At 39.7% G+C, this 12,336-nt stretch overlaps 1 protein-coding gene across 1 annotated transcript; it reads right to left on the bottom strand.

Annotated features, from left to right (window-relative positions):
- Positions 1 to 609: 609 nt before the first annotated feature.
- nenf (neudesin neurotrophic factor) lies at positions 610 to 10,849 on the bottom strand. The gene is made up of 4 exons (XM_057859594.1): positions 10,692 to 10,849; positions 10,553 to 10,613; positions 1,547 to 1,650; positions 610 to 1,352 (listed from the first exon to the last, which is right to left on the bottom strand). Exons 1-4 carry the CDS (start codon positions 10,830 to 10,832, stop codon positions 1,176 to 1,178), a joined length of 483 nt encoding a protein of 160 aa, XP_057715577.1. The 5' UTR covers positions 10,833 to 10,849; the 3' UTR covers positions 610 to 1,175.
- Between the last annotated feature and the right edge of the window lie 1,487 nt (positions 10,850 to 12,336).

Genomic DNA, 12,336 nt, shown 5'->3' with positions numbered 1-12,336 from the left:
CCTTAGCAAAATATATTTTAACGAAAACACTCATTTTGATGATTTATGGTAATTTGGCACCACCGCCCTGCTGCCGGGGATATTTCTGTTAGCAAATGACAAGGGAAATTTGCTCAAACCAGCAACGTTAAGTTAATTTTTTGGGTTTCTTTCTAAATGCTAATCAAAGGTGTGCTCAAATTTAACTTTAGAATGCAAACCTTGACATGAAAGTTTCTGTAGTGAGAGTTTATTCAAAAATATCAACATGAAGAAAATTGCCATAGAGGGCCACAACCAATTAAACTTGCTACACCTGCCAAAAATACAGTTTGGCATACTACATGTTTGTTAAATATTATTTTATTATTTTATATATTGGTGGGGCTCGTGTGCGGCTGGATGTGATAGGGCGCACTCGGGTGGGGGGTCCCGGTGCCGGAAGTGGCGATGGGGCAGTGAAGGGTCGGTCACCAACTGGCTTACACTCACAAGGGATTCACACGATTACTGGGTTCTAGATCACAGAGCTGATTTGTGTACACTCTACCCCTTTCAATCACTTAGCTTATAGACTCCCCACCCCCATCCCCCTCTTTCCCTGGTTAACAGGCCCCCTACATGGTGTCAACCAGAAATACATCTAGCTGACGATAGCACCAACATATTAGTAGTTAGTGTAGACGATTAATGTATTTCTTGTTGTTGTTTTGCTTGTGTTTCTTTTCTTTCTTCTCTTGTATTTTTTTTCTTCTGTTCCCTCATAACCCCTTCCTGATCGCTGCTTTGTCATAATAAACGAGGTATGTTGAATGATCACAATGGGAGTATGTCATCCTTTCAATGTGAAACATTAAAACTGTTCAGACCAACCGGGCGCTTAGACTTCCATTCTCAGTGTCAAACAGCTGAACAGGACAGGTTTAAAAAATAAATGAAAATAAATAAATAAATATTATTTTGGTTTTATTACAAGGCAATTCACAAAACACCTCATAATTACAGTAAAAAAAAAACATGTATAAAAAATAAAAATATATGTCAGTGGAGTTTGTGTGTAGACTTTCTTGAGAAAAACTAAAATTTGAAGAATCAGTCATGTGTTTCATACATCCACATCAAGTGTTTAACAAACCGCAAAGCAAAATTCTCACAAAGCGTACCAAACAATTTAAGTAGAAGTAAGGAAGATGAGGTCAAAACTCATCTTTGATGTTAAAATGTGACTGGTCCTCTGGCTTGAAGTCCTCGTTGGGACTCCCGTCCTGGTTGAGAATGCGTGCAGCTGTATAGCCGACGATGGGGTACTTGGCTTTGTAGGTGCCCTCAAAGACGCTCTCCAGAGATTGCAGCTGCTCCGCCGTAAGGCCCGACTGCCTCAGAAAAGAGGGGACCAAAAACAAAAAACACCACATTAAAACTATTTTGTCCACAGGTGGAGACACACCCTGTCCCCACTCCTATGTGGCATTGTCCGAACCTTTCAACGTTAATCCTACGAACAAACATTGACAAAACCCTCTTGGCGGAGGTAATTGAACCCGGACAATGAGGTCGTGCAACTCACGATATCCGATGTCATGTCTTCTGCCTGGAGAGACATCTTGGCCACAGCTCGAGTGGAGTCTTTGCCCACCAGAGCGTTGTATGGTGCGTCTTTGCCATAAAACTCTAAAACCAGAAAACATTCAAATTTAAAGTTTTTTTTGGCCTTTTATGACCTGTTGCTTCCTGTAGGTCCTTCTACCTCTCAAACTCCTATGGCAACCTTGTTTTGAATTGAAATCTGTCCAATTCCTTACTTTTGTTTTCGAGTGTTACGCCCAGTTGCGGACCAATGGGGTTAGACAATTATTAAATCGTAATTTCTTAGCGTATAACACATTTGGGTATAATACGCACCCTAGAATTCTTGGTATCTGTTCTAAGAATTGTAAGTATTATATGCAGGAGTGAAAGTGGGCCAGAACGGTCAGGGACGCAGTTCCGGTATAAGATTTAGGGCCAGAACGCAGTTCCGATATAAGATTCAGGGCCGAAATGCTGTTCCGGTTCACGGTGCTTTGATTCTGAACATATGACAGCAACTGTCAAAACGCTATGTAAAAAAAAATGTTAAGCTGCCACACATGCATTTCAGCTCCAAGAAGAAAACAATCTACCAACATCAGACTTACATACACAAGTGTTAACAACAAGCATAATAAAGTGCTTGTGTAGCGTAATCCGTTTCCACCGATATTTATGATTGATTTTATTCCACGGACGGCATGGAGGTTTCCCCAGCTGCTGCAGTTATCTGAGTCTGACAATGTTGAGTCAAGTCAATGTGCGAATGCACGCAGCATAGCAAAACGCCTGGACTCATTTATCCATTTAATTGGCTGACATACTGACATGTGATCAGCATAGATGGTTAGCTCTGATTGGTTCAAATGTGCATGTTTTCTCGAACAGCAAAAAAAAAAAAAAAAAAAAAAAGTGTTGAATTGATGCGACAAAAAAATGCAATGCAACGTAAAATGGATCAAATCTTTAAGAGCAATGAAAGAGTTGAGGAGGCTTATTTATTTAGTTTTATTTGCTCAGATGGGGAGGTTCAGAGCATCTTAGCTGTCAATGTGTACTTTGGACTTATATTTGTTCATTTATGCTAGGCTACTTATTCATTTCCTTATGATTAAAAAAAAGTAGGGCTGTCAAACGATTAAAATTTTTAATCGAGTTAATTACAGCTTAAAAACTAATTAATCGTAATTAATCGCAATTAATCGCAATTCAAAGCATCTATAAAATATGCCATATTTTTTTGTAAATTATATATATATATTCTGTAAAATAATTTGTTGGAATGGAAAGATAAGACACAAGATGGATATATACATTCAACATACGGTGCATAAGGACTGTAGTGGGCATTTCACTCTACTGTCATTTAAATCTGTCTATGCTGTCCTCACTCCGAAGCGTCTACTTTTTCCAAAGCTAGACAGCTAGTGAACGACACCTTAATAATCAGACTTCTTCCTTTTTTATCTGATTTATTAATAAAATGGCCTCAAACCACTGTCCTCTTTAGACCGTAGTGAAACTACAAAAAAAAAGTACACAAGCGATACAGGTTCACTAAACATAAACAAAAAGCGTCTCATACAAAAAAATAGAACATTTCGCTTACTAACATAATATGTACATTCTTTACAACAACCATACTTACGGACAAATCTTGTCCAAGGATCATATAAGCACAACATTACAACAAAGGCGTCAGCCCGAGACGTCGTGCAGCCATATTGAACTGGCAAGAAAGCAATAAACGATGTCGCAAAGCGACCACAAGAGTTTGCTGTTAGACAGCACAAAAAACCTTGCTGTAAAACTTACCAAAAGGCAGAATACTGTCTGAGCGGGACATGTGCGTTAATTGCGTCAAATATTTTAACGTGATTAATTAAAAAAATTAATTACCGCGCGTTAACGCGATAATTTTGACAGCCCTAAAAAAAAGTCAATGTTTGTGCGCTCTTCAAAATATATTCCACTCTATATTCACTCTGCATAATATAAGTCATTTGTACTTATTTTTCTGAATGTATGTAACTTCTATCTTAGCAAAAAAACAAGTAAATGTTTACATTAACTTCAATTTGAATATATATCCTACGGTCTTAAGTAGTTAAAATTGAGATTTAGCATTTAGTATGTGAGGAAATGAGGGAAAATAAAAATTAGGAGATGGAGGGTGGGGTTATTGCTGTTTTTGTTAACTTTTATTTAGCAAATCATTAAAAAAATACAATTTTGATTGAAAATCAGTTTTTGTATGTGTTATAGAAATAACTGTGCTAAAACAGTTTTCTTTGCATTTCAGTAGTTTAAGACATTTGACCCCCCCCCCCCCCCCAAAAAAAAAAGAAAAAGAAAAAAAGAATAAAGAAATAAAATGTTTTGGCTCCGTGGCGACCTTCACGTCGGGGAGAAATTCTAGCCACTTTCACCCCTGATTATATGTAATATGAAGGAATCCTTGTGAAGTTATTTTTGTTTAAATCTTCATCAGCTGCTTCCACATCCACAACCACAGCTGAACATTATTACCATCAGAACAAAAATAATTGAATTATTTTCCATAAAAATCACGTGTGCATGACTCCTATCATGTTTACATTATACACTCTCTTTCTCAACACAGACAGTAACCAAAAAGTGAAAAACACCACGTTTTACCACCGCTAGACACACTAAACACATTGGAGTTAACTGTCGTAGCTGCTGGGAAACGTTCATGACAGTGTTTACTAACCTTTAATTTTGTATTAATGCGAAATAATATCATTGCGGTACTGCCTCCTCAGCAGCCACCCTCTGCAAACATGTTTTACATGTCTAAGACGCGACCATCTGTAACTTTGCGCTAGCCTAAGTATTCCCATACCAGCGACTTCATTTTCTTCGATGGGGGGAAAAATGTTTATGAGTTTCACATCCTCCAGCCATCGTGTAGCACAGCTGACTGACTCACTGACACTGAGCAACGACCGGTGGGGGAGGGTTGAGGGATTTCTCCATGCTTTTTTGGGACATAAAAATACATAATACCTTAGGGACAGTATGACGGAAAATTTTTGCAGTTTTGAAACCTTGACGCTTTCATACCACGGTATACCTTGAAACCGGTAATTGGCACATTTCTAGTTGCAGGGTGCTGGAGCCTATCCCAATTGAGCTTGGGTAAAAGGCGAACGACACCCTAAACCAGCGGTGCCCTAGTCCGGCCCTTGAGAGCCCCTATCCAGCTTGTTTTCCATGTCTCTCTCTGCCAACACACCTAATTCAAATAATCAGGATCGTTATCAGGCTCCTGCAGAGCTTGCTGATGAGTTGATCATATGATTCAGGTGTCTTAAAGGAGGGAGACATGGAAAACAAGCTGGATAGGAGCTCTCGAGGACTGGACTTGGGCACCCCTGCCCTAAACTGATTGCCAGTCAGTTGTGGGGCACACAGACATAACCATTCGCACACACAATCACACCAAGTGGGAATTGATCCCAAGCTGCCTGCACCAGAGACGGGTGAATACACAACTTCACCATGTGACATAAAAATTTAAATATTCTCTTTATATATGTAATGGGTACACGCGTGTCTGTTGTGAGCGGTGCACAGAAACCTCCCTCCCGATGCCTTCAAGAGGGTGCGCTGGCAGCTAAAGGATGCTAGCCCTGACTTTTGGCTCATTGATCAGCTCACTCGCCTGCTGTGCAAGATGCGTCATGCGCGTGGTTGCGAGTCCTGACCTGGACGAAGGGGAAGAATCACGTTGCGCGGATCCATACAAAACCGGTTATATTGGTGCCGTGACCCGGATCGGCAGTGAAGGTTTCAGTGTGTGAGTGTAACGGGTGTCCGTTGTGAGCGGTGCATAGAAAGCTCCCTGCCAATGCCTTCAAGAGGGTGTGCTGGCGGCTAAAGTTGCTAGCCCGTGCTTTTACCTCAGTGGTCAGCGCACTCGCCTGCCGTACGGTGCAAGATGCGTCGTGCGCGCAGTTGCGAGTCCTGACCTGGACGGGCGGGACACATTGTGTCGCATGGCGCGGATCCAAGCAAATCCGGTTAGATATTTATTAATTTATTTTCCATTTTTATTTTCTATTCATTTACAATTTTTCATAAGAAAATTGTTTTTAAAAAACATTTCTGGATGTATTATTTTTTAAACAAAGGAATAAACAGTCAGTGTTGTTAATCTTACTTTAAAAAAGTAATTAATTAGAGTTACAATTACTTCTACCAAAAAGTAATTGTGTTAGTAAGAGCAATTAGTTACTTGGCAAAGTAACTGGTGTTACCTTTCTTTTTTTTTTTCATTCCAAAAAAAAAAAAAAAAAAAAAAAAAAAAAAAAAAAAAAAAAAACAGTAACCTTTGCTATGTTTGGAAGTCATTTAATGCTGTGAATCAACCGTTAAAGTTGTTAAAATTGCTCCCATTATTGGATTACTTCCCTTCTGTCTACTTTCGACACGTGAAAGTTTTAAAACTGTTTCATCATTAAAAAATAGATTCAAGTCAAGATTTTGCCGATTTAGGAGTATTTTAGATAAAAAGTTACTTTACAACAGATCCTTCCTGAAAAGTCTACTGCTTTAAGATGGCGGCTGTTTACTAACGCCGGCGAGTCTATCATTTCGCATCTAGTTCTCTATACATGTGCTAACGCCGCCGTGTCTGTCATTTCGCATCTAGATCTATATACATGTGATATCTACCGTAGCATCATGTGGGCGTAGTTTGTAGGCTATCGGCTACAGTCAGGTGAAGGGAATAGTTACCTTTCTCGCACACACCATATAACTGCCACACCTTCGGTCCGGCCCACTCCACCGTAGCTTTCAAAAAGACTGGACAATGAGATAACAAACGGTCGTTGCTCGGAAACATTTCTATGTAGCCTTGTTTTGGATCCAGCAGGATCCCTCCATCGTCTGTTTTGCCTTGTTTTTTGACCACTCTCAAGGAATAAATTGTCAATCTGTTTTCGGTGAGCCTTCTTCAGACTTTTGGAACATGGAGTCAGTACAAAGGGATAACATAGGAGGGGAACGCGCGGAATTTTGGGTCCTCCCGGTTGACTCACGGAGTGGTCTCAGCCGAGCACTGTTTCCGTGCGGCTTGGCCGGGAGGCTGAATTGCTTCACAGGTATTACTGGAGCCACCTAGCATCGCATTTGCAACGGCGTCACAACTCCCTTCCCCTTCTCCCCACTCCTGCTCTGCTCTCTCGTCTTCGTGAGTCCGTGTCTCTCAGAGTTTTCTCACGTCATTCAACCAGCGTTGTAATGCACAGTAACGCACAGTAACCTTTACAGCCTCGGTAACGTTAACGGTGTTGCCAAGATGAGAAAAGTAATTAATTTGATTACTCACTACTGAAAAAAATAACGCCGTTATACTCTAACGCTTTTATTAACAACACTGTAAACAGTAAATATTCTGTTTGTTTTCATTCATTCATCCTCCAGACCGCTTAGCCTCATGAGTCACTGGGGTACTGGAGCCTGTCCCAGCTAACTATGGGCAGTCGATGTGGTACACTCCAATCAATTTGTTTGTTTTTTACAAATTTTATTTAAAACAAACAAAAAAAAAAAAAAAGGTAAAAATTGCGCTTTCTGAAGTACGGATATTTACATAAATTTTATTTTAGCGAAAAAACAAAGGCGATGCACACGATGATTTACGTTCATAGGCCACACAAAATGATGCGGCTGGCCAGATCTGGCCGCTGGGCCACGGTTTTACACCCCTGACTTACATGAAGTGATTTACCCCTTCAAGCAAGGGCGAGGTTTGGTCTCAATAATGGTAGGGACGATACAACAGCATAAGCTGCATGTACACTTTTTGCTGGGGACAGGACATTAATAAGACCAAACAGATTCGGTGAACGGCGGTCAGGGCTACATTTCTCACCAATAAGAACCTAATTAATTGATAGGCTAAATGATTATGCAAAATAAATCTGTATTGACTTGTAATAACTTTCAAACTGCAAATTTTACTGTATAATGTCTTAATCTGATCATTTTTCTTAAATCTAGTCAAATATTTTTTTCATTTTGTTTTGAGTTTTAAACGCTAGGTAACAGATAAATGCATCAGATTCTTCCACTTACTTTTAGTATATATTACCATTTGTTCTTATTAGGCCCATACATCTAAAAGTCGGTCTTTTTTCACCTAAATCAAGAAAAAAATGGTGGTCAAGTCATCAGCCCATCAAACGTGCGTTTTGCAAGTTTTGCAGTTTAGCAAGTTAACACAGTTTAATTTTAAGCTAACTCTAATGCAGGTCGGACTTTCAGTAGCAAAATTAGTGGTGTGTTTCCCACCTACACAACATTGGCATCTTTTACTTACAGTGGCTGCTGCTGGTCGAAAAAAAACTTCTAATATCCCTCCTCTTCGAAGGAGGCAGCATGTTGTCGACATGTATTTCTGTCATGGCTGTGTAAGTGTAAGCGTATGTGTGTGTCTGGGGTGGGTCAAGTCATCAGCCAATCGAACGTGCGTTTGAGGGCAGGGATGGACTGGCACATTCAGCAAGTGAAAAAGAGGTAAATATAAGTCTGAACAAAATGAAAATAATTCATTTGATAATGGTAGTGTCAATTTGTTACAAGATATGGGAAGACAATCTAAATGACCAATATAACTGAACACATTATATAATGCAAATAAGGTTGCTTAAAAGTTGGTGGGGACAATTTGAGCTTTGTGTAAAGTTGGTAGTGTTTTGTCCCTACCGTCCCTATGCAAACCTACGCCTTTGCCTTCAAGGTACATTAAAAAAAAAAATCACAAAAGTGCATTTGATGCCATCTGCACGTCGGGGCCGGATCTATGGGGGGGCCGGGGTGGGCACGGCCCACCCAGACGTGAGTCGTGCCCACCCAATCAAAATGTCGGTGTTCAGTTATGCATAAAAGATTGATGGGTTTTGTGATTAAATACCTGAGTTTTATTGCTTTTACGTCTTATTAGCATCATCTAGTGGACGCCTTAATTTACTGCATCCCATGTGCACTTTATTTGAAAGAAACTGTCACACGGATGTTCAATAGTTGTTCAGTAGGGAATCACACGAAGACGGCCGCAGTCAATTCGCACCGTCTCTGTGACCACTTTGCCTTGAATTTGAGGTTGCATCGCCGGTATGTATTGTTTAAATGTGTTTAAAAACGTAAATATGTGAATTGTGTGTACTTCAGTGCAAAAAAAGTGTGACAAATTCACTTAGCATGAAACTTGTGATATGTTAATTACCCACGAGTTAGAAGGTCGGCAAAATGGCGTCTCGGGCGCTCTGCTAATTGTTTATTCATATTTTCATTTGCAGTTTGCTACAGATAGGGCAGAACATATGCGATTTCATATATTGTGCATTATTTGATTGTGTTGTTTTGTCTGTTTTCTTTAGTTTCACCCTTTTGAGTGTTAATAAACCTGCTTAGACATAGCCACGTCTGTAGAGTCGTTGATACGAGAAAGGTGTTCATAGCCACGACACTATCGTGACGGCACAGTCTCTATTTAGCGTCGCACTGGATATAGAGAACGCACGGAGAGTTGGTCTCACCTACTTTTTTATTGCAGGATTAACGGTTACTGTTGGCCGCAACCACGCCGAACAAGTAATCACCAAAACAAGCTGTTTTTCCAACCTCATTTGTTTTCCGCGCGCTTCCTCTCTCTCCTCCAGACACATTCTCGCAGTCGGACATCCGGGCATTAATGATGTCACCAGCCACAACAAAGCGTCGCCATATTGAAATGGGGGCAAAACACGAGTCACAAGCAGTTGCTCTGTCCTTTATTGTAGTACAAACGCGTTGAACTTTTGTCTTATTTGCGGTCTTTTTTTCCATCGGAATGACTAAAAGTTGCTGTGTTGGGGTTTGTAACACAAGGAAGAGTTCTGAGCCGCATTTGAAGTTCTTTATTCTTCCTCGTGAGAAGAAAAGGACAAGCAAATGGCTGAAAGCAATTAATTAAGGAACAGTAAAAGAAGACGGTTCCGTGGACCATTCTCGCCAGTGGGAACCTAAATCCAGGCACATTTACTGTACGTTTGCAGCTGACATTTTATTACTGGTGAGTAAACTTTAATCGATTTTTCTTGCCCCAATTAGCTGCTAGGATTCAATAGACTAAGCATTTTTATTATTACCGTAACTGACAACTTGCAAAGCGTTATTTTTCTTTTGCCATGAACTGCTCTGATCGGTCAATCGGTATATTATTGGCCTGGTGGGAATTGGTTATTTTGCCTTGACGTGTTCACAGCTAAATAACGCTTGGAGGCGAATTACCGGTTACGGCAGAAATGATCACTCCGTATATACCACCAGTTTTCTTAGTTCCTCACTGTACATATTCCACGTAATTGGTAAAGGTCAACTTACTGGGTGACTTTATGAGGTAGTTATAGATGTTACCGAACTCCGCTGCAGGCAATTTCTTTGGATTGTTTATCCAGCTATCAGCTGTGACTTTGTATTGGCAGATTTGCAGGCCAATACACGCTAATTTTAAGTTGTATCGCCTCCTCGCGTCTGTCGGCAGTGACTCGTGATAATAAGTCATGTTTAAGACGTTTTTAATGAAAAAAAGACGCAAAACACAGCTGAAATATATGAATTTCAGACGTTTGTCTACGGATGTTTACCTGTGTGTGCCCCCATCTCAAAATGGCGACACGTTGCTATGCGAGATGACGTCATCGTGACATCACGCCGACAGCGAGAATAAGTAGCTAGATGAATGAAAAAAAACAACAAACAAACAAAAAACAAACCCCCCAAAAATTAATGCAGCCTCAACGGGACACAAGCCAGTGTCCTACTTGCGCCGGTCCCAAGCCTGGAGAAATGCAGAGGGTAAAAAAAAGCCTGCATTGGGGGTGCCCCCTAAAGTTTTCTTAGTGCCCACTCTGGTGGGTAAACCTAGATCCGGGCCTGCTGCACGTTACATAACTTATAAATAAATAGTTTGTGACCTTTGCCCACCTACCTTTTCCACTGCTCACATCGAACACCACCCCTTTAATGGCCATGTAGATGGGGTCGCCCTCCTGTAACACAGTGACACACATACTGTGTATTTGAGCAGTGATTTTCCAACTCCAATAGGTCTGTCAAGTCGTACGTACGCGGTTGCCGTCGTATCTCCGAAGCTCCTCCTCGGTGAATAACCTCACAGGTGTGGTGGCCTTTTTGTATTTTAACTTGTTTGCTAAATAAACATCTAATAGCAGCAAGAAAACGCCGACTGTTGCCATGGTACAGCGCATGTTTGTTTGGTTCTTCTGTGGCCGGATCCGGAAAACCTCATTGTCATTTCCATATATAGTTTTGATGCGTTTTGGTGTCGTAGGAAATATGAATGTTAACGACAACGCAAGTACTGTACTGGACATGCAGGCTACTGTATGAAGTACTGACCAGAAAAAAAGAATATCAACTAAAAGTAGTTTAATTTGGGTAATTTAACATAATAGATGAAACTAACAAATTTTTATTGAGCCAGAAATACATCAATTTGGATGTGTTCATTGAATATGTCAAATTCCCATTTATGTTTAATTGCAGAAATACCTTTTTGGGATATTCAGGATTTAATTTTTATGATTAGTGTTTTATATATATATATATATATGGCGGAAAACAGTCAGGTGACTGGAAGTTCTGCTCTGAGACCCCCAATTTGGCCAAATTTCAAAACTGTCCCATATGCATGTGTGATACATCGTTGTAAAGCTTAAAATCTCAATTTTCTGGGGGAAGAAAAATTTTGAACAGGAGGGCATTTTAAAACAAAAAATTAAACAGCAAAGCCCTAACTGGAGTTGAGAGCATGAGAGAGCATAATTAAAGACGCAATGATTTTAACGAGATATTATCGCTAACTTACCTCTTTTCGCCCCAGAAACTCCGTGTAGCATGTATTACTGGGTATCAAGACAGAGCTGTGAATAACCACAGCCGGATTTTGGAGGGATTTTATGGGTGAAACATGGTAATATAACAAGGATTGTGATGCAGAAATCGCAGACATTAGGGAGTTGTCGAGAATTTCTTTTTCATATATTTACCCTTTTAAACTTTTTTTTCCCCTTAATTTTTTGTTTGTATCAATTATTTATCATCTAAAATATCAGGAAAAATGTGACAGTAACAAAAAAACATACAATCAAGTGATAGTTATGAGGTAGATATCCGTGACTTATTTACACACTATTTTTTTCTTTGTGATGTAATTTGTTCAAAAATTTAAAATATGCGAGTGAATAATTTTTTAAAGTCATTTTTTTAAAGTAAATATTAGACATCAATCAATGATTCTAAGCTAAAAATGACAAGACATTTCAAATAACAAATGTAATTACCTATCTTCTTTTTATGGCTTGGTTGAAACAAAAGCGGTTGTGCGACATCTCTGTAAACGGGGTCTCCAGGGTAAAATGGACCTATTAAAAATAGTTTGGGGGCTTAATGAGCCATGAATCTGCTATGGCAGCATATATACATATTGTTATATGAAACACAACAGTTCTTTTGGCTTAAAATAGTTTATTTTAAATAGGGGTGCAAGCGCAGAAACTGCTTTTTCAGCCTTGTCTGTGAGCAGAAACTTGTTTTTCAGCCTTGTCTGTGTTTTCCGCCACACACCCACACATGTATATATGTATATATATATATATATACACAGTGCCTTGCAAAAGTATTCGACCCCCTTGAATCTTGCAACCTTTCGCCACATTTCAGGCTTCAAACATAAAGATATGAAATTTAATT

Source organism: Corythoichthys intestinalis, chromosome 15 (assembly GCF_030265065.1).
Source record: "Corythoichthys intestinalis isolate RoL2023-P3 chromosome 15, ASM3026506v1, whole genome shotgun sequence".
Taxonomy (NCBI): Eukaryota; Metazoa; Chordata; class Actinopteri; order Syngnathiformes; family Syngnathidae; genus Corythoichthys; species Corythoichthys intestinalis.
This window is presented reverse-complemented; position numbering and strand designations above follow the sequence as displayed.